We start from the raw sequence: 21560 nt of genomic DNA, 5'->3' as shown, positions 1-21560 counted from the left end.
CCCCAGAATCCATTTTCAGCTTCATTTCGAGAGCCTGAGGGAAGTCTGTCATCGAGAACTACTTGTTCGGAATGTCTAAATGTCTGTACTTCAGAACGACACAAATGGGCGACATCTTCTTGTGGATCTAAAACAGCATTAAACAAAGCGTTGGGCATTTCATTCATTTTCTCACTCTGAATCAGAAGTAGGAAAAAAAACATGCCTTTTCTGCTTGGTCAACCTCTAAACTTTCCTGAAAAGGGAATTTCAAGGACAAAGAGGGGGTACAGCTTCAGTAGACCTCTGTTGCCCAACAGCTATCCGTCACGGATTGAGTCACGCCGCGTTACAGAGCGATCGCTCACCGACGCTAATGCGTCTCTATCCGTGTGCGGGAAATCGACATTATCCTCCAGCCAATCAGGTCGCCGCATGCTGGCCACAGCATCCCGTCTTACCTGGGCCCTCCCCCTCCCAGCAGAGCAATGCAATTACACTCCTTTGTTACCCAACAGCTGGGAATCAAGACAATTTAATTAGCTTTGAGTATTCATAGCTGTTTGTGTCTGTCATCATATTATTCTTCATCTTTATCTGCCGCACAATAGTGTACATGAAGACATAAGTAGGAGTATGTGCTGTGCCCTCCAACGATATCATTTCATGCATCACTATATGCAATTCTGTCTTACTATGTGCACTTCACTTAAAATGCGACAATCTAGTTATTTCTGATTATTTCATCTATGTATCCATCCATTCATCCCTCCATCTAAGGCAGCATAAGACACAGGGGACGGGGACAGATTCCACATGGTGTCAACCTATCACAGCACAATTGTTATTGCTATTATTATTATTATTTTCCTGTTATATATAGTGTTTTCTGTAGAGTTCTTCAGGTATGGAATGCATAGCCTGCTGATCGGGAACAATCACTCCGGTAACTACAACCTGCTATCGCACTGTGCAACATGGGGCCACTCAATCCTGTTTGCCGGCACTCGTGCTCTGTCATATTGCATGTTCACCGGAATACAAAACGGTCCGGCTGCGGAGAGAGTGTAAAGCGAAACCGAAAAGGCCTGTCGTGACGATCAGCGACGGTAATGAAAACGCTTACAAGGGAATAAAACCTGTTCTTTTGTAATAAACTGGCGTGTCTAAAACCGGTTGATAACACAATGTTAAAAAAGCCGCCTTCTACACGTTGTCCCTCTCTCTGTAACTGCATGATACACCGTCGATATTGTGACATAATGACGGAAAGGAACCCTCTGGCTAGCTGATAACTGGTTAGAATTAAAACAAAATCTTCCTCATAAAAATCACAGTGGGTTAAACATGTGATCAGAAGGTTGTCGGTTCAGATCCCATCCTCAGTAGAATAGTCACATCACCGTTGGGGGGCAGATTAATGTCACTCAGACCCCAAGCTTCACTCTCACCTGCGCATATATATATGGTCCTTAGTAATTTATTACAACAGAACAGGTTTTATTCTCTTGTAAGCGTTTTCATTACCGTCGCTGATCGTCACAACAGGCCTTTTCGGTTTCGCTTTACACAGCCGGACCATATATATATGCATAGGTCTCGGAGGAGAGCATTGTGGAATATGCGAAAATAGGCAAGCACGTACCTATGCTCGTGCAAATGACAAAGCATCAAATCATGATAGGAGGATGGATCTGCACACAAGAGAACACCTTTGAACACGAACACCAGCATCTCCTTGCTGTTCCCATTAAGTGCTCACATCAGTACAGATGACAATTTATTCTTGGCTGTTCTGCAGGTCGTGCAGAAGTGTCACATCTAAAAGTTTATACCGCAGTTTAATAAAGATGCGAAGATGGCAACATATGCAGAGCTTATTACAGCCATGACAAAATCACAAATTAAATGTCGCGAGTACCTGTGCAAGGTGAGGAAGGAGACCCAAGATTGCCAGAGAACATTCTAGAATCATTCCACCAAAAACCAAAATTTCACCAAACTAATCTGGCAAATAAAATCAGTATTAACTTGCCTAACAGTTCATCTGCTTTCATACGATATTTCATCCCACCTATTAATCCATCGTGTCTTGAAGAAAATCAAGCTTAATAGCATAACAGACCAAGGGAATTTGGTGTGTTAATCTCGTGGACAACCAGTTCACAGTGCGGCTTCACCTTTCAGTCAACCGGCATGCTGGCAGCTAAAACCACACTCCGGTTTTGTGATTTTACACTCCAGTGGTACAAGGGGAAGTTCGAGCTTTTTCCTCCATATACGGAAAAATTCCCTAGTCAATGTCAATAAGCCAAGTTCTCCGGATACTGCGCCACAAAGGCAAAAACGCAGTTACTACGCTGGCGGTGAAACTGTGTAAAAAGCGTGTTTCACCTTGGCCGTGGTGTCGATTCTGTAGCCTCTGTAATCTTCACACTCCGTTTTCTTCCACACCGAGGGTAGCTGAACTAACATGTTTCGTCACGAGATAAAAACGGAAAGCCGAGAGATGCGATTTCCGTCATAATTCGATTGTGACAAAATATGCAGTTACGCCGTTTTGACTTTGTAGGGCAGAGGAGATAAAAATTAAATCTTTTTTTTTTTTTGGGGGGGTGGGGGTGACAGAAAAACCAAAGGAAAAAAAATGCTCAAAATGAAACTGTATATAATTACCAATGACTATGTGTGATTATTATACCGGAATTATTTCTGAGGCGCGCATTCGCCGAGCCTCGTTAATGAGCTATTTTCGGAATGACCCTCCTGCGCCCCCGCATCCGTGGTGCACCCCAACCGTGTGCCCTGTGCTGTCTGGGATAGGCTCCAGCCTCCTCATACCCCCCCACCAGGATAAGTGGCTATATGATGGATGGCTAGCACTCCTGCACTTTATACACTAAAAACAGAAACTATTAACAGGCGCATTTTAGCAGCGCGTTGAGTTTCTCTTCGTTGCATTTTGACTCGCGGAGCTCGGCATTATAATGGAAGTCCTTCGACGGATCGCGCTGCTCTCTTGAGTTTTATGAGAAAGGATTTCATAATGAAATTTGTCCCTGCCTTGAAGGGCCAGGTCCCAGCTTATATTTTCCAGCCTCGTTTAGGCCCTCAACTTAAAGTGTCACTGGAGTTTCCTTGGAATAATGCGTGACACCTTTGCTGGCGTCCTTATACACCGTAAAGGTGCCCATTCCGAAGGCCGAGCTGGACAGGGGGGCCATTAACGCACCCGCCCCCGTGGAAACGGCAATAAATATTCAGAAGAATCCATGTATCACGCCCATCTATCGCTGTGCATTTTATTTTGCTTGTTAGAAGCTACTACTGGCCACCCTGCCTTATGAGGCAGAAGGCACGGCCTGTTCGCGAGGTCTGTACAGACAGCACAACACTATTCAGTCAATCTTGTTTTTTTTTTTTTTTTTGCCTTACACTTGTTTTTGGCTTGACCCAATTTCAAGTGACAGTTGTGACAAAGAAACACACAGGCAGACTGGGTTTTAAGGGAGCCGCAGGCAGAGAGGCCTGTAATTTCAGCTCGAAGCCGGGGGGGGGAGGGGGGGGGGGGGGTCGGTACACTTCGAGACTGAGGTGCGTTTGTCAGACGCTGGGGGTAGAGAATCATGTCGCCACCACGTGACACCCCTCCCAACCCCGTTCTGGTCTCGCTTTCCTGAAGCGGCACCAAGTTCTGGGATCTTCTGCTGCGGGAACTTCCTCGATCCGTGGATTAACATGGGCTTGGGTGGTAATCGGGTATACCGCAGTATTTTGGGTGTACCACGGTATTTCGAAATCTGGGTGCTAAAAATTCACTGAGCGGAAGGGGGTGGGGGTGGGGGATGATGTAGTTGGCAAATTTTAAATTGCCATGATTTCAAAATACCAGAATAGCATCCCTTTTGATACCTCCATAATAATACAGGTCCCAGAATAATGTAAAGGAAGATTTGACAGGTTGAAAAATTAGACACTGCCTAACCCAACTTGAACTCCACCTCGAGACCACTTCACAGCAAGGGCGTAGATTTGTGTACGGACAGTAGGTGTGTGTCCTTGCCAATATTCTGGGAGTACCGTGTGTGTTTACGGGGGCGGCGGGGGTTCTGGGCTCATTTGGTTGAAACTAAACCAATGCCCTTGCTTCAGAATCACTGGCCCACATTAATTTTTCTACACATTATGCATCTTCCGCTAAAAATATTTCAAAGTGTTTTAATCCCACTATTATAACCGCTTGCGCTTATCCTAAGAGATTTCGAGAGCTTAGGATTACTTTATACTTTAAAACAACTGGACATTTAATGAAGCAATTCACATTTGGCGCTTTGTTCTAAAGTACAACCACCTCACTCTTCGGTGCCTCTCTGAATGACAGCACTGCGGCTGTTCCATCCGGTTCATTAACCACTATGCCCCCTAGAGGCCATATACTGCATGCGCATAAAGGAGAGGCCTGGCACCACTGCTTCACAGTTCCAATATCTCATTGGAGGCTCAGAGACATTATAATGCCAACTCCCTTTGCCAAATTTGTCGCCAGTGCTAATATGGCAAAAAAAAAAGACAAGTGTGGTATATGGGGATCAGTGGTCTGAAGATTTCAATGGCTCTTTGTCAAAGTGTCCAGCCCGGGCTCGTTCTTCTGTTGGATTAATTAAGAGTCAGCCAGAGCCAGTGATGAAGACAAAGTGCCAACATGTGCAGCTCTAATATTCATAACTGAGTTCTGCTGCTGCCCCAGCACTTTTCGAAGGTTCGGCCTTCGTTGTTTTCCTGAAGCCACAATGGATGATTAATTTACTTTATTCCTGAGGACTGTAAGGATCAACACGACCCCATACTGATTTATTTATGTCGTTCCACCTTCACCAAAAGTGGAGGGAGGAAGAAGCGGTTGTGCAGCTCTCATTTCACAATTATTTCTGGTGGGCAGGGGGGGTTATAATTTGGTGCTTTCCTACCTATTCCATCTGATGGGTTACCAGTTGGGATTCCAAGATTCCCCAAACAGCTGCTCCTCCTGGACTAAGTTCAAGACCGGACAGGATAATAAATTGCTCCTCTGAAACGTTCACGGTATTGACTAATGACAATGAGGGCCCGTCCATCGCCACCATTTCCGGACTGGAGGTGCGGAGTGGACACAGAGTTAGATGCTCTTGAAGGATAGCGCCTTGCCAACAAATCCACCCGAGCCGCGCGTTTCCCGGCAAACAGTAAACGGCTAACAAATATAGCCTCTATTCCACGGAGGGCTGTCCCGCTCGCATCATTAAGGAAACTCCCTTCGAAGCGTGATGACATCATCTTGCAGGTAAAACATAATAGAACAAATGCCACATTCGCTCTTTTGTTCTTCTGAGCATCTTCATTACGCTACGTAAAAAAAAAAAAGTAGCCTGCTAATTACCTTATTACTAAACAAAATCACAAGAAGAGAGGGTATCCATTAACTCCTAGGGACAGTTTGTTCTGTGGTGCTCAGGAAAAGCAGCACTGGAAATTCCTAAAATGCTGTGCACTTTTATCCAACCAATTGAGAGGGTGCTTTAAAAATGAAGCATTTGAGATGTCGTCGGCTTTTGGCAAGTCAAGTTGAGCTGTCACACAAACTGCTAATTGGTTCAATCACACATTAGGGCGTGTCTTATGATTTCTCGGCAACAGATGGCGCTTTCGCTACCTTAATCCCACTCCAGCTGCGGCTCGGCCGCCGTGCCATTTATCTGTTTAAGCGAAATATCCAACGGTGCTGTGTATTTCAGGGCGGGATTGTCGTTTCCGGGGCCACGCTCAATGTACCCCCTACCCATAAAGCCCCTACCGTCTGCGCTGGTGAAGTCCGCTGCATCCTCGTCAGCGGTTTTGCGACGAAGAAACTGGTCAAATGTAGAGACTTTGTTTATTTTATTTCCTTCGTTGGTACCGCCACGATATAATCGCTTCATGGTTGCACGTAGTATTATCGTTAGCTAATGAGTAGAGTAGGAGGATCGCAGTGAGCAAAAAAAGTGGTATAAGTGGTGGTAAAGAACGGCAGAGCTCACTTTTACAAGAGTATTTTTAACTTTTTTTTTTCCCCTACTTTCTTTACAACAAAGAACAATTGCAAAGTAAGCATATGGTGAATGTGCCCTTCATTTTGGCGTCATAAGCTAGACAAGACATACTGAACGGCGTGAGGTGAATTTAAATCCTGTGATAAAAAAAAAAATGAATAACAGGAAGGAGGATATCAATGGAAAAAGTCTGAAAAAAAGAATTGCTGGTAGAAAGATTGTAGTTTCTTGCTTAGGAATACAGCACACAAATACAATAGACTTCTCTAAATCCAGTCAGGATTACCCTGACCCAAACCTGTTGAATGTTTTCATACAAACGAGAATTTGACAGGAAACTGAAAAGCATGCTGTGACAAACAGTACAGTGGGGGATTAATTGTGCCTTAACCTGCACATCCCTCATCTGTTCACCGCTCAGTGAATCCAGCCAAATAGCATTCAAGTCACCAGCTCGTTTGGTCTGTGATGTGGAGTACAGAAGCCTGTCCCCAGTTACGGGGTTTTAGAATCTATCTTTCAGGTGGATGTAGTTTTTTTTCTTCTGTTCTCTCACTCCCTTTCTCTTCTGAGTAGGTTGCCATGGAACCCTGAATAGTTTTATGAGATAGGAAGCTCTGATTGGACACTCTTTTCCCACTATGGAGCATTAATTTTGAAACAAGTATCTTTTTCCAGTTGAAAATCATATTGCCTCTTAACCTAAGTGCTCCTGCACCTCCTTGGGAGCCTTGGGCTCCTTCCTATTGCGATGACCGACAGCTGAAGGTCAGTAAGGAATCTGGTGCCAGGTAACCTTGGTTCTCCCTAATCGGCAACCGTCTGTTCGGTTGGCATATCCGTCCTCAGACGTCAGGACCACGTTCTGAGAGAAAACGGTTATCCGCGGACATACTCCAAAAATGATCCCACTCATCCTCGCATGCTGAGGTAATCCAAAGCGAAGAAAACTGGAACTACAAAAAAAAGTGAAACTGAATGCAAGGCTGCCCAGGACAAGCAATAAGGCAGAAGTGTAAACCACTACAAAGTCTAGATCATTTGACTTTAGTCGGGCTTAATGTGGTGTTTCTCGACCTAGTCCTTGGAGACGGTGCACGGTTTTTGCTTTTTTTTTCAGCTCCCAAAACACCAGTACCAGATAGTTAGTATTCTTGATTGGCTGGAAGCTGGGTGGAAGCAAAAATGTGGACTGTCTGGTGGTCCCCAAGGACCAGGTCGAGATGTACTGGCATAACAAATGCATCCTCAAGGGTCATCCCAAGGCACAAGGAGCACCAGGCGTATGACGATCGCAGAAAGGGCAGCCGTGCCGCACTGACGGCACAGCCCCTCAAATCTCGTCTCCGCAGTGTCACTTCCGCAACATTCCCACGGAGGACGCCCGAGACCCCATTCCTGACAGGATGTGAATAGCGACGTGCCAAGATATTCTTGCGAGGCAGCCGAGATGCACGGCCCTTACGTGCCGTACCATCAGTTATGCCAACATACGGCTTCAAAGAGTCCGTGTTGAGCTTTGTGGCCACAATGAGGTGTACCGTTATATACATTTGGAGAGAGAGAGAGAGAGAGAGAGAGAGAGAGAGAGAGAGAGAAAGGGAGGGAAAAAAATTCTGCTGATATCTGGGATTTTTCTAATAAGTGAGGCAGCACTGCTAACCACTAAATGTCAAACCTGATTCATTTATACAGCTCTTTCCAAGACAGCCACATGAACACCGAGGCTGAAAAAGCCCCTCAGAGGGAATTATTTCACACAGCTTTGCTTCCGAGCACCAAAGCTTCTTTCCCATTAATATACAGCATTGGAATCGACTGAGGAGGCCATAAAACGATCAGTTTCCCTCCATCCTCGCCGCACCGCTGAACGTCGTAGTGCCCATTGATCTCGACACGGCGTTTCTATGGCGCTATTATAATGCATTATGCATAATTGGGTCCCGAGTGAAAATTACAAAAGCTCCAGCAATAAGTAACAAAAACTCACGGCGCCCTGCAGCGGCCGTCTAGAGTTTCCGCCGTCTGGGCTGCAGCTGGTCTGCGCGTCGCGACTTGGGTTCATCCTGGTGGACCTGCAGAACCCCCAGGACCGCGGCCATCGAACCATCACCCCTCAGAGCCCAGTAATCGGTTCTTAATCAACTGCCTCCTTTCACACCGACTTCAGCGTGTCACTTGGCCACCAAGATGAGCATGACAACGCCTACTGTCCTACACAACGAGCATGTGACCCCCCCCCCCCCCCCCGCCCACCGCAACAAATCAGTTCATTTCATTGCTTTTCCTTCTTGACTAATGGCTGACCCTATTGGATTTCTGTAACAGCGGGGCTACATCTATTGATTTGATGGCTGTTTAATGTAAGAGAAAACAGTTGGGTGATTGTTGATGTTTTCTGGCTGGAACGTGATCTTCAGCGATTCCCTCCCAGGCCTTGGCACACGGAAGAACTTTTCCGACCCCTTTTCCTTCTCTGCCATGAAATATTTATGTCCAGAAAGTGTGTAAGAAAATTCCGGAATCAGGGAATAAATGCGTTTTCTAGCTGATATATTTTTATAGCTGGTGTCTCTTTACGGATCATGTCGCTTAAAAGCTTAACTCTGTTGCTGTCAAAGAGCTGATGTATTTGACATAAGAATGATCTAGAAACCAGGAGATACCAGTGGGTAATGGGTACAGACAGAGAACATATTTTTAAGTGGGACACTTTTAATGAGGTGTGAGTTGCCACTGTTGCAAAGATTCCCTTCTTCCCCAACTCTCTCAGTGGGGTCACTTTTTTAAAGGCAGAACAACTGACATGAATGCCAATTGTTATACCTCCCAAAAATGTTTACTGTTCACACATGTCCCATTTTCTTGTTATAGAAACTGTTCGTCCATCCATCAGAGTATTTACCCATGCATCCATCCATCCATCCATCCATCAACCCATCCGTAACAGTTTATCCGATACAGGGTCAAGGCTGTAGTCTTTCCCAGAAAGTACAGGGCATAAGGCAGGAGGCGCCCTGGAAGGGGAGGAGGTGCCATTTTCCAGGTAATTTCATGCAAACCAAAAAGATTTTAGAATATTCAGTCATTTAATCATTAATGCCCCATCTTTGTTCTCCGGTTATCAAGCCTTAACGAGATGGAGGGAGCAACTCAGAAGCTCAGATGAGAACACAGGTACAGAGGGGCCAGAAGTGCGGCCCAGGTCCCGCCCTCTGCGGCAGCAACTGAAACAGGTAACATGGTCCAAAACCAGTGCATTACATTTCTGTACAAATTCATAAATAATACTCCAGCAATGCAAGATGAAAAATAACCGCGCATTCTGCCAACAGGCTCCCAGGTTTTAATATGTTGCATGCTGTCACTTATTTGTTAAGTATTTAAAGGGACCTATAGCAGCATCTCTAGTACACGCTGCCAGTTGTGTCAGGGCAGGATCTGCAGGAAAATGTGATCCTCTGTGAAGAGGGAACGCTACAAAGCAACGATCAGAGGTTAAAACTCTCTGTCATTTCGGATTATTTCAAAATTCAAAAACAGCTGGTGCAGGTTCTTTAAATAAATCTTAGCGGAATACAAATAGAACACTACTTAAAAAGAGCTTCATAGAATACCTTAGAAACACTTATGATGATGAGGTGGTATGGTGACTTGCGGGTAGCAACGTTGTTTTACACCTGCAGGGTTGTGGGTTCAAAACCCACCTCCTTTTGGTGTGTATGTGTGTGTGTCAGTGTATGTCTGTGTGTGTGTTTGTGTGTGTGTGTGTGTGGAGTCTGCATGTTCTCCCGGTGCTGCAGAGGTCTCCTCCCACAGTCCAAAGGCTAAGTGGAGTCTCTGTGTGGACGCCTTGTATTGTATTACCATCCTGTCCAGGGTGTACACAGCCTTGCATTCTATGCGGACTGGGATAGGTTCCAAACCCTGAGCAGTATAAGCAGTTGGAAGACGGGAGGATGTATACTGTGATGATCAGACACATATTCATACAAAGGGATAATTTTCTCCAAGAAAAAAAAAAACATTTAAAATCATTTTCCTCTAGTCGGTATTTATAATTGCACAGTGCTTCTGTGTATGACTTCTTGTTATGCATCTTGCTGTGCATCCATATTAAATTCAATATTTGAATTATCCAGCCCCTTATAAAAAGAAGCTTAGCAGCTCGTTGAATTAGGTTGATTAAGAGCATCTACAAAGCAATTATGTTCTTGATGTACCCAGTACTACAAGTAAATTCAGATCCTTTGGTGTAAATATGCAAGTGTGCGTGATTTTAACAGCACACGTACACCTGCTTGTTTCAGTAATTGAAGTTCTCCAGTTATAAAGGGCCCGTCGGATTCTGCCACATCGTTAAGTCGGCAAATGAAGCAAAGGAACTGCAAACAAAAAGTACTTGGTAAACAAAGGTAAACAGTTTATGTTCAATAAGCCTTTGCTTGTGCAAGGGGGAGCTTCGAGGGAGGAGAGAGTGGATTCTACCTCAAAAGGACAACAAAGTAGGTTGAGCTGAGATAGGATTAAGCTGGGAAATGTAATTTTTCTCATCACTGACCCACTGCACAATTTCAGAGATGTATCAAGGAGCTGCAAGTGCCTGTTCCGTGTTTAAGCGACCATGGCAGGTTTATAGCATCGCTACGCGCTATCCGTTCATGCATATTCTAGTAAAATAAAGTGCTGCTTCTAGATCCCGCGACTTCATAACTTTGAGGTTTCCTTCAGTCGTTGGTGTAGAGATGAATAACAGATGGTCTAACTCCAGAAAGTGTCACTCATCCTATTTAAAGTTATCCTCTTTATAACACATCGCTATATATTTCCGTGTGTGTTTGTATCTTCATTCATCTTCCACAACGGCTTATCCAACCCAGGGCCTGAGGTTATAAACGTTCTCTCTTAATGAATATATGGAATTAAATGCTGAAAATAAAAAATAAAAAAGTCAAATAAAGAATAACATTTAAAAAAAAAAAAACACGCCATAGTTTGGTAAAGCAATCACGTGACGATAGCGGCATGGCGGGTATCAATGTTCCGGGTTCGAATCCCAAATTTGCTCGATGTGTTGAGATTGCATATTCTCCAGGTATTGAACAGGTTACCTATGGGTACTACAGTACGAGTCAGTGTGCTCTTTATCCTGTATTCCCTGCGACAGGTTTGAGGATAAGTAGGAAATAAAAGCATATAAATATAAATATATAAATATAAATGTATCATTGACATGTATATATCGACAGTGGCAGATTAGAAAACAGACCTGTAAAGAAATGAATGCGATACTTAAAAGTATTCAAAGTTTCACTGATTATTTACAACAATTATTTTAGTATTTTACTTTGTGTTAGTATTTCTTAGTATAGCATTGCCGTGCACATTTCGTGTGATATTTTTTTACTTTGCTCAGTGTCCAATATTCAGTTATTTTGTTAGAGACAGACATTAGTCTTTGTTGCAAAACCAAATTCTGAACATGAACTGCACTATAGTTCAAAATGGCTTGAATAGATATGTTTCTCAGTCATATAAAAAATAGCATAAGAACTGGATACAAATATATATCTTTGTATAACGATATGACACTTATTTTAATGATGAAAACGGAAGAAGGAAAAAGAACTGGCAAACATTTAAGCTTCCATCTATACCTGTTATCAAATCGTAATATACTCTCTCCCGCAGGGATATGTTGAGATCTTTACTCTCACTCCAATTCCAGGGGAGTTTTAGAAAACCTTGACATCAAACTTGGAATTAGACATAGCATTCTCCTTTGACTCACAAGATATCACAATCTGCTGCCCCAAGCTACTCTGGTAATCATCTAGCGTCAAGGGCCAAATCTGGATTACATGCTTCCAGAACAGTCCGCAGAACTGATGATGCCTCAGTTTCCCCCCCCCCAAAGATGTCAGAATTTCACCTGCCCTATAACTAGGGACACCTGCCTTTCTCAGCCGCCTGTTGTCATGTGTGAATAAAGTGCAATCACCCCAGATGCATCTAGTTTAATGACATGTCGTGTGTCAACAACGATCTAAAAAGGCATTTCAAATGTTTTGGCAACAATAATCAAATAGCTGGCTGAAATATCTGCAAAATTGCTCGGCTCCGAGGCTGAATTCCAAAGCAAACCGACACTTTTGTGCCATCAAAGTAATACAGAAGCGTCACGAAGAATGAAAGGAAGAGGGATGTTAATGATTGAACTTGTCACCACTACTAACACCATTAGTGTTGATCGCCACCATATCTCCAAGGGAAACAGCGCATGAATATCAGATACGTATAATTATTTAAAATGACAGCAGACTTCCCTTCTTCTTTTCTAGGTCCTAGTTTGGGGGTAGAGGCCCAGAAATTAATGAATCAGTATTTCAAAGGATGATATGGAGTCAGGGGTTTGTTCCACACATGAAGACTAACTGTTGGATGTCGCCCGGCCATCTTTATCAGACATCGATGCTTTGGATCTGAACAGCCATCAAGTGAAGTTTCATTCATTCTTCAAGGTTTTATTTTTTTTGCCCCCTGGGGGAAGGTCACAGTCTGATTTCCAACGCAGGCTGAAGGAGGCGGGACCTGGGCCCTGATTATATGTGTGGCAGCTTGGTGTAAGTAGGCGTGAATATTTCTGTGTCACAGTAGGAGAGCCAATCAGAGGTCGCGTGCCACTCGGGTCAGACCCACCACCGTTTGCTCTACATCCCCCAACATCTGGGGGGGGGGACCTTAAATAAACCTGGTAGGGCAGAGTCACTTTCAGGGTTGCGCACATCTGGAAGAATCTGGAAGATTCCAGCGATGCATACAAACAAGACAGAACAAAAACAAAAAAACATGCAGAGGATGGCATAAGGAAAAAGAGAGGAACAGAGAGGTATTAAAAAGATACACAATTGCAGGATTTCTATTATTTAGGGCTGTAGTATTTTCTACTGTGTTTCAGGACTGTGTTTCATTGACACATTTTCAGGGTCAATAAATGTGATACTTTTCCCTGTCTGGCCTTGAACAAAATAGAAGGAGGAAATCTTATTGGGTTCACTTGACTTAAATAGCGCGAGAGCGGCTTTGACACGAGGCACTCTCAGAGGCTTTCGTCAATGACCATTCAGCGTTCGGAGAATCATCGCAATGTTTGGCCACTGCAGTTTGTCCACAGAAAGCTACAATTTTCTGCTCAGTGCTGTCTGTCCAAACACAAGCATGCGTACAAAGCCATACACTTTTGTCCACTGAGGCAGTGAAAGCGTTTGCCTATATACATACACACACACACACGTCTCTGTTTTTGTGTATGTATTAATGAGGGAAAATAATAAATGCTGCTTTAATCACTGAAAAATCACTTCCGAAGGGAAATATACGTACCACTATGCTATTTCGAGTCTTTATTACACGTTACTTACAAACGCTTTCAAACAATTCAAGTCAAAGGCGCACGGAGAATATGAAATTGTTCAGAAATTAACGATTCATTAATACTGACAGGATGCATCTCGCTCTTGGATCCCTTGAGAGCCGACTGAATCGTAAGAGAGAATTCGACAACTTTCACAATACCAGCTTCACGTGATTGCTTCTCATGATATTGTGAATAACTCTTATTTTGAAAACATTTTCCCTCCATTATGCTTAATCACGATTCTATTTTCTCAGCTACAGAATTCCTGTGAGTAATTATGGCCAATAATTCCAGCCAGAAAGCACTGTTCCCCTACATCAATTTAAATGGGCTGCCATTTAAAACACACTTTTGCATAATTCATTCCGTCAACAATTCAGACAAGCCAAATAGTTAATACAAAATTTTAAATGTTTACTGCTGCGAATTTCCAGTGCTTTCTATAGCAAAACCACGGAAACAATCCCAATTCCAAACGCGAACGATATGGTGCTTCTGACCCCCATGTTTTTAAGTTTTAATTTCATAGTTTTCAAACAGCCGCTGCAAACAGTTATTTCAGAACGACGCGAGTAACACTGTAAAGACAGCGTGCGGCTTCCATTAAAGCTCGCCTTAAAATCCATGGAGTCGGAGCGCTAGTCCCTCGCTGTGAATTCTACTGCTGACACGGTAGGGCTGTTTGTATGTGTGTGTTTTTTTTTTTTTAACCAAAGCACAGCCTTCGGAGAACACAATTACGGGCACAGTCGATTACTCACCAGCGTGACAGCGGAGAGAAATAACACAATATCACGCCGGAATCTTATACACTATTTATGTGAGCGCATGTACAAACCGAATTAGTACATGATAAGACAGAGGCAGACAAGCGTAGACGTTTATGGACGGTTGCCGGGGATGGACTCGAACAACACTAAACGGCAGGCAAGGTCTACAAGGCAGGAAGTGCTGCTGTAGGAATAATATCTGCTTTGGCTAAAATACTGTTTCTTCTGGAAGCGCCTGGTTTAGGGTTCTGTGACAAATGTGGATAACGCAGAAGAAACAGATTCTCCCTGACACATTGACATATGGGGAGTAGGTGGAAACCGCCGCTAGTTTGCATATGGTAAAAGCTCTCAACTCGGGAGCTCACGCTTGCTGGAATGATCTGAGGACGAGAAGAGGCCGGGCCTGCAGGGGTGCACACCCCCACTTCTCCGCACCTACACAGCTCTCTTCTACTGAGCTGGCACTGTTAGTTAGCAGGACGCCCCCAAGTGGGCCTTAGAATAGAGGCGCACTCTGAGTCACTGACATGGTCATGCCAGGTTATTACTACAGCTCTGCTCCGTCAGATGCTGGAAATTGGAAATCATATCGTCACTGTTTGCTGACTCTGGACAAATCCATCTGCTCCTGGATAAGAGTTCCCTGTCTTCACGCGACTTCACCAGCCACCTCTGCCTGATATTAACAACGTGACTCTGCAATACCGGATTTTATTACGTGTGATTTTTCCAGCAGTGCGTTTATTCACAACCCTAAGCAATTCCAGCATGGTGTTTTCTCTCACAGTACATAGTCACATGAGAAGTGACATCACTGAGGTATACCCTGGAGACACGAATGACTTTTGCACGTATGGAAATTCTTCTGTGCATCTTAATATCCCATTTTACCGTTTATCGTAACAGCGTTACGTAATGTATTATTATATTGCCATCTTATTTTCCTTAGTATATATGAAATGAATAGTATTTGCTGTAGTAATGGTACTATATCATCATAACGAAGTCTGTGCAACATGTTTGCGTTATCGATATTATTGTATATAAATAAGCTTTTTTTGTATATAAACACCTCAAAAATTGTTTGGCCCCAATTATTACAACATAATATTTAAATGAAAAGTTCTATATGTCTGTCTGTGTATTATTGGAAATAAACATATTATTGTACCACTGCTGGTCAAGACATTAGGTGAGGCAGCCTCTTAGGGCACCAACTTTTGGGGGGGCACAGACTTAGCAAGTGAAATGTATGTTGTCGCAGATGAGGGGCACTGGTGGGTATTGATGGGTACTGAATGGAGCTCGCAAAAATCACATGACGTACCAATAACATGCCTGATACTGGACGGAGTGGTTTTTAAAGGGGACCTGTTATACTCATTGTCAATGTTCATAATTTTTTTAGGCGTCAACCAGAATAGATTTACATGCTTCAATGTTCCCAAAACACATTCTTTTTCACGTACTGTACATCTCTATTCACCCCCCCCCCCTCCCCCGGTCTGAAATGCTCTGTTAAGCCCCAACCCTGATGAGCCCCGTGTTCTCCGATTGGTCAGCTTGCCCTACACGTTCCGCCCCTGTCTTGCAGTCTGCAGACAGATACTTGCAGGTAGGCAGCCAATAAGGATTGCGTTACAAGGTGACCTCACCACGTCGGGGAAGTATGGGCTGGAATTCCAAAAAGGCGTTTTAGGCAGATTAGAGAAGAGTGGTTTCTGTGGTGAGAGTTACTCTCTTTGTGTACTTTGGGCCTTACGACTTTGCAGACCGTTTACATGCACGCGAAGCTATATAACGCACAGAAGTAAAAGGGAAAACCGGAAAAGCATAACGGGTGCCCCTTAACGTTTATAACGAAAACTGGGGCAGGAGAGGAAGGAGGTGACACATTTGCTCTTGACGAAGTGTGTGATTAGCAGAGAAGCTTGGAAGCCCTGCAAGGGTAGAAAACAGGCATGGTGAGGGAAGCAGGGTGGGGGGGGAGTGGGGGGGGGGTCATACCGGGTTCAGCAGGACGGTGAGGAAGAGCTCCCCGCCTCTGATGCTCTTATCCAGCTCTTTGGGACCCCCGGGATACTCCTTGTAGAAGATGGTGTGTGTAAACAAGCCACAGGTTTGCCGTGGAAGTACCTGCAGGGACGAAAGCATGCAACTCAACAACGCGATTCTCCAACATAAGCAATTTATAGCAGAACAGAGGATATGAAAATATCTATGTGCAAATGCACCAAACCTCTGAGGTCCTGTTACATTTTTTTTTTCCACTTTCTTGTAAAACAGTAAGCCAGTACGTACCGAAAAACCTGGCATTATCCAAGAGATATATAATACAATCCAAAAACAAATAAATATATATATATATATATATATATATCACTGTTAAGTCACTGCGATCAGCAGAATTGCCTTTTGTTGGAAAGTCTGGAGAACAGCTGTGTTTATCTTGTGTGATTTACACAAATGACTATTTTTTTACATCTCGACGCACGAGTCCTTCGAAGGAGAAAAAAGGCTATAAACTGAGATGTGAAAAAGAATAATGTCATGAACAGTATTATTTCTTTACCAGCAGTCGTACAACTAAATGCATACTGCGGATATGGACCGTGGAAATGGAATTAGTGTGGGGGTCTTTGTCGCCTTCCGGTTTCGCCATTCGTAGACCAGGAGAAACCCAACGGAATGTCACTTTGCGCAAACCTGTGATGTCACAGCCCAGGCTGTCAGTCGTCCATGGAGACATTCCACACCCCTCTCTATTTCCCCCCTTCTATAAGCGAGGGCTTCTCGCTACACATCTGGCGGAGACCTTTTGCATAATAGGATATCATGCAACCAGAAATGATATATAATAGCAGTCACGGCTGCTGGGGACTGTGAACTGATGTCCTCAGAGGCCAGCTGTCAAAAAGTAGCTCTGCATTTTCCCCATTGCATTCTGGGACTGACTTTTTTTTTCTGTTTCATTGCTGCCTAAGAAAATATGTGCCTCACTGTTCCGATTCGGTGGTTTCATTAAGTCAGGTACGATTGGCGTCTTAAAAAATGTACGAGTGCCTTCATTTCTGATGTAAGGATAAAGACTTACGTGCGCATATTTCTGCATTTAATGATGAAATTCATTGTTTTGTTTTTTTTTTTTCGTTAAGGAAGTAGGGGTATCAGGTTATTTATGATACCAGTAAAAAAAAAAAAAGACATTTATTTGGGCTTTTTGGAAAGACACAAAGATACAGGCAACCAGGCTAGGGAACGTGTACAGCTTTGTTAAAATGACTGAGACTTCCTGCAAAAGTTTTTTTTTATTATTATTCAAAGTAACACTACTCCGTGATACGCAGCACAAAACAAGAACCTTTGTATAGAACCTGCAAGAGTGGCTAACTGGATATACTGCGTAAATGCGATATCTCTGCAATCAGGAAAACATACACAGCTACAGAAATTGTCTTTATTGTCTTAAGCCGCGGTAAGTAGCGGCCGTATACTGACTTGGCTAGTTTTGATATTCCTGAAATACTGAAAGTCATTCAATCTGTTCTAACGGGTGGCACAATTCTTCTCTATGACCAGCGTCCTGCAGAAAACCGCTACAAAAAAAAAATCTGTATTTCCAGGGAGCAATTCATGTCACTTGAAGCAGTACTGAGCCCCCCCCCCCCCTGAAACAATGCTGAATTCTCCCGCAATGGGCAAATGGGCAATACCAGTACATCACTGTGACATGCTGCACAATCTCATTTTTTTCTCCACACTGGGGCTAGAAAGGCAGCCAGGCCAAATGGGCAGGAGTAAAAAGCATAGCGTGAGGAGATTAACCTGACACTGGCTCTCAGCAACTCCCACAACGGTATCAGAGTCCACCCCCGTACGCGCTGCTCCTAGGCTGATGCAAGTTCCAGTCTTCTTAGTTCTCAGCTTGTTTCTTTTCTTTATTATTTTATTTATTTTATCACTTGCTAGCGTTTATACTCTTTCTGTAGTCCCTCGGGAGCGATATAAATCAGCTGCTAATATTTGTTTCCGCCGCTCTACCTGCGCTAACAGTCGAGGCATGCTTGGAAATCTAATGAGAGGATTTTTCTGCACATTAACGTTGGCGAGGAGCGCCGAAAACAGCGCCACTTCCCATCACAAACAGAACATTTAACATTTGCAAGGACGTGTGCAAATTACCGGAGGGGGAAAAACAGTTTATACGCTGTGTTATATAAGACGTCCGCGTACACGCATATTATTACAGATTTTATTTGCTCATGTCGTCCTATAAACACACGCATTGGCCTAATTGGTAGGCTGTATGTATATATGTGTGTGTGTATATGTGTGTGTGGGTGTGTGTGTGTGTGAGCGGGTATACCTATCCTTATGGGGACACAATGGCCCCATAACGTGATAAATATTCATTTTTTTCCCCCTATGGGGACCGGTTTCCTGGTCCCCATAAGGGAAAACTATTTTATAAAAGTCAGTATCTGCTATGAAAAAACTAAAAATGCAAAAACTCTTGTATTTTGCTTGGTTACTTATGGTTATGGTTAGGGCAGGGTGGGGGTTAAGGTTGTCATAGTTAGCGTTAGCATTTTTCCCATAGAAGTGAATGAGCGGGCCCCATAAGGATAGGTATACCCTACATATGTATGTATTTGTTCGGGTCGTTTGTGGTTCCGTGCACCGATATCAGTCCCTGCGCAGCTACGCGCTTCTGAAGCACGGGCGGACCCAAAGCCGCGGACGGTCCTGCCCCCCCATCCGGGGGGACAGAGCTCGGCATGGATGCCGTGTCTAGGTACTTATTCCTGCTACCTTCATTGATATGCAGCCTGTGTAACGCTGAATCCACAAGACATTAGAAACTTTATATAGTTTGCTCAAGCTGCCCGATTTACAAAAGGTAAAAAAAGCATTTGGCTTTGATTTAATATTTTAATCTGCCCGATGCCCTAAAATTGAATTCTGCGCAAAATGCAGTAAATCCTTCATACTGAGAGTTATGGGATTGTCTTGGCCGTCCCTCATTCCTCCACGCTGCCTTAAATGTGGAAGCACAACTGCGCTACATTAAGTTGCTCTTCTGGATCGGGTCCTAGAAAGGGCTAGAGACTTCGAAGCATCTTTCTTTGTGTTTGTGACACTATTAGCTAACTACGTTTTTTTCTAGATTTCCAGAATACCAGCGTAGACCTGCTTGAAGTTCTTTCGACGGTGATTTACGCTATGGGTAGATTTCGGAGATACAACTGCTGAGTATTGAAGCAGCTGAAAGATTACCGACCTTTAGAGTCCATCCATTAATATGAATAGCGGATCCATTTAAAATGGTAATGACGCCGCTGTCCCACAATTTAGACGAAAGAATTATATTCTGCCCCCCTTTTGTAGCACTTTTAAGCCACCGGCTCCTTTCTCCACGGTTTGCTAAGATAAGAAGCGCTACTGGGCATCTTTCCCACCTACTGACACCAGTCGCTGCAATGCCAGCCCTCACCGCCAGTCGTAACACATTTATTTGTAAACCAGGTAGTACATAACTACACATACTGTGTAAATCACATGTACGGCATCCTATTTTTAATTGTTCTATTTATCTATTCATTACGGCATTGTAGTTTTGCAGTATGTGTATTGTATCTGCATTATGTCTTGAGTTTCTGCTTGTGTATGTTACCTGTGTGTGTTATGCTCCTCTGACGCTAGCATGACAAACTCCTCCCCTGGCAGCAATAAAGTGTGCCACCCATACATCTGCAGACTGGTTGTACAGTTCACAAAATCAGACCAATCAACAATGAAGCTATAGTCTCTATACTGTACATCTTCACTGTACACTGCATAGGCCCTGTTTACACTTACTGTAGTATTAAAATGAGTGGCCGCAACCACGATCACGATGACGCGTCGTGATCTGACCATTCAAACCATTTGCCAAGGTGGTCTGGGATACATTTGACCACATACCTTTTATACTGTTAATGCTAGTGTAGAGGTCTTCTAATATGGCCCTCAATTTCAAATCCAGGCCGTGTTTTCAGTTCTCCCAAGTAGTTGGTGTAATAATTACTGATTCTGATTGGCCAGAGGCTTCACAACTGGCTCACGGGTAAAGGAAGGCTGGAAAGCCAGCAGGGACTCGGACCTTGAGGACCGGGATTTGAACAGCCCTGCCCTAATGCGCCCCCATGTCTCAGCTGTTTGCTTGTGATTCAACCACCCAAGATGCATTTTAAGATCAAGTGTAAACAGGACCTAAGTGTCCCCGAAGAAATATACCTTTTCCAGAGCTGCATGAACGGGCCAAGCAAGACCGAGCCAAGTCCTGGGGTGTGCCACTGAAGTTACTACAAAACCACAGCCAAAGAACATATTGCGCAACTTCTCAGGAGAGCAGTTCCACTGCGTTGGTAGGGCAGGACAGGATTTGCAAGTGTACAAGCCGTTGACTGTGTATTGCACTGAAAAAAGCCACAGACATCTGATAATCGTCAATATAAACGTAATATAAAATAAATCAAATATGATACAAACTAATAAGACATAAAATAAACTGTGTATGTATATAAACTTCAGATGTACAGAAGTCTTAGGCAGGCAAAGAAAATGACATTTAAATGATCGCGTTGGTGTAGAACCACATGCCTGTCAAAGTCACCACTAAAATCACCACAGTATTTGCAGCAACCATTCAGTGCACCAATGTATTTCTTGACCGACCACTAGCAGGCCTCGTGCGGCTAATTAATATGTCATTGAGTTATTTCACTAATTAAATTCAATTAAATAATGAAGTGACCCTGGTGGTGAAGTTTACCAAACACATGGAATGACGGAATTGCCCCCGAAGAAATGTCTGGGAACTGAAGCCTTGCTCATCTAGCCGTCCAGCAAGATCTTCTTCATTTTTATTATCTTACTGTTCATTTGTGTATTGTCTAACGTGAAATTGTGGGTTTTTTTTCTGAGCAAATACACACTTACTCCAGAGATAAATAACTTTAAACATTTTCTTTAACTGCCTAAGACTTTTGCACAGTGCTGTACTCGTGCATTCACGGCTTCAATGCCACAAAATGTTTGAAATGTGCGGGAGTTGACATTCAGATGAAAACAAAGCCAGATCCTACAAGAGTTTTAGGATGTCAAATGTGCACTTCTGTAAGTCTGGCACTTGATTTGAATAAATCCATTTTTCACTAACACAAGCCTTTGTCATGATGTGGTACTCCCACTGTCTTATCTACAAGCTAATTTGTACAGGAACTAAAACGCTTTCATGTGTCACCTTCACTCCTGGAACGAGCCGTTCCATTAAAACACATTTGT

The 21560-nt window shown here is 43.6% G+C and overlaps 1 protein-coding gene and 1 long non-coding RNA gene across 5 annotated transcripts in view; one reads left to right on the top strand and one right to left on the bottom strand.

Moving 5' to 3' along the window:
* The window catches only part of LOC125720397 (uncharacterized), a 28514-nt gene extending 19232 nt beyond the window's left edge, over positions 1-9282 (top strand). Inside the window, exon 4 of the long non-coding RNA XR_007385437.1 lies at positions 9174-9282. This is a non-coding gene — a long non-coding RNA (uncharacterized LOC125720397). The remainder of the gene's footprint in view (positions 1-9173) is intronic.
* The window catches only part of ndst3 (N-deacetylase/N-sulfotransferase (heparan glucosaminyl) 3), a 139676-nt gene that overhangs the window by 21044 nt on the left and 97072 nt on the right, over positions 1-21560 (bottom strand). For all 4 annotated transcript variants that reach the window (XM_048995754.1, XM_048995753.1, XM_048995751.1 and 1 more), the window contains exon 6: positions 16242-16370. In XM_048995754.1, the coding sequence (XP_048851711.1) occupies positions 16242-16370 (129 nt within the window). The remainder of the gene's footprint in view (positions 1-16241; positions 16371-21560) is intronic.

This window comes from Brienomyrus brachyistius, chromosome 25 (genome assembly GCF_023856365.1).
Source record: "Brienomyrus brachyistius isolate T26 chromosome 25, BBRACH_0.4, whole genome shotgun sequence".
NCBI classification, from domain to species: domain Eukaryota; kingdom Metazoa; phylum Chordata; class Actinopteri; order Osteoglossiformes; family Mormyridae; genus Brienomyrus; species Brienomyrus brachyistius.
The sequence above is the reverse complement of the archived record's forward strand: the minus strand, read 5'-3'. Positions and strand labels throughout refer to the sequence as shown.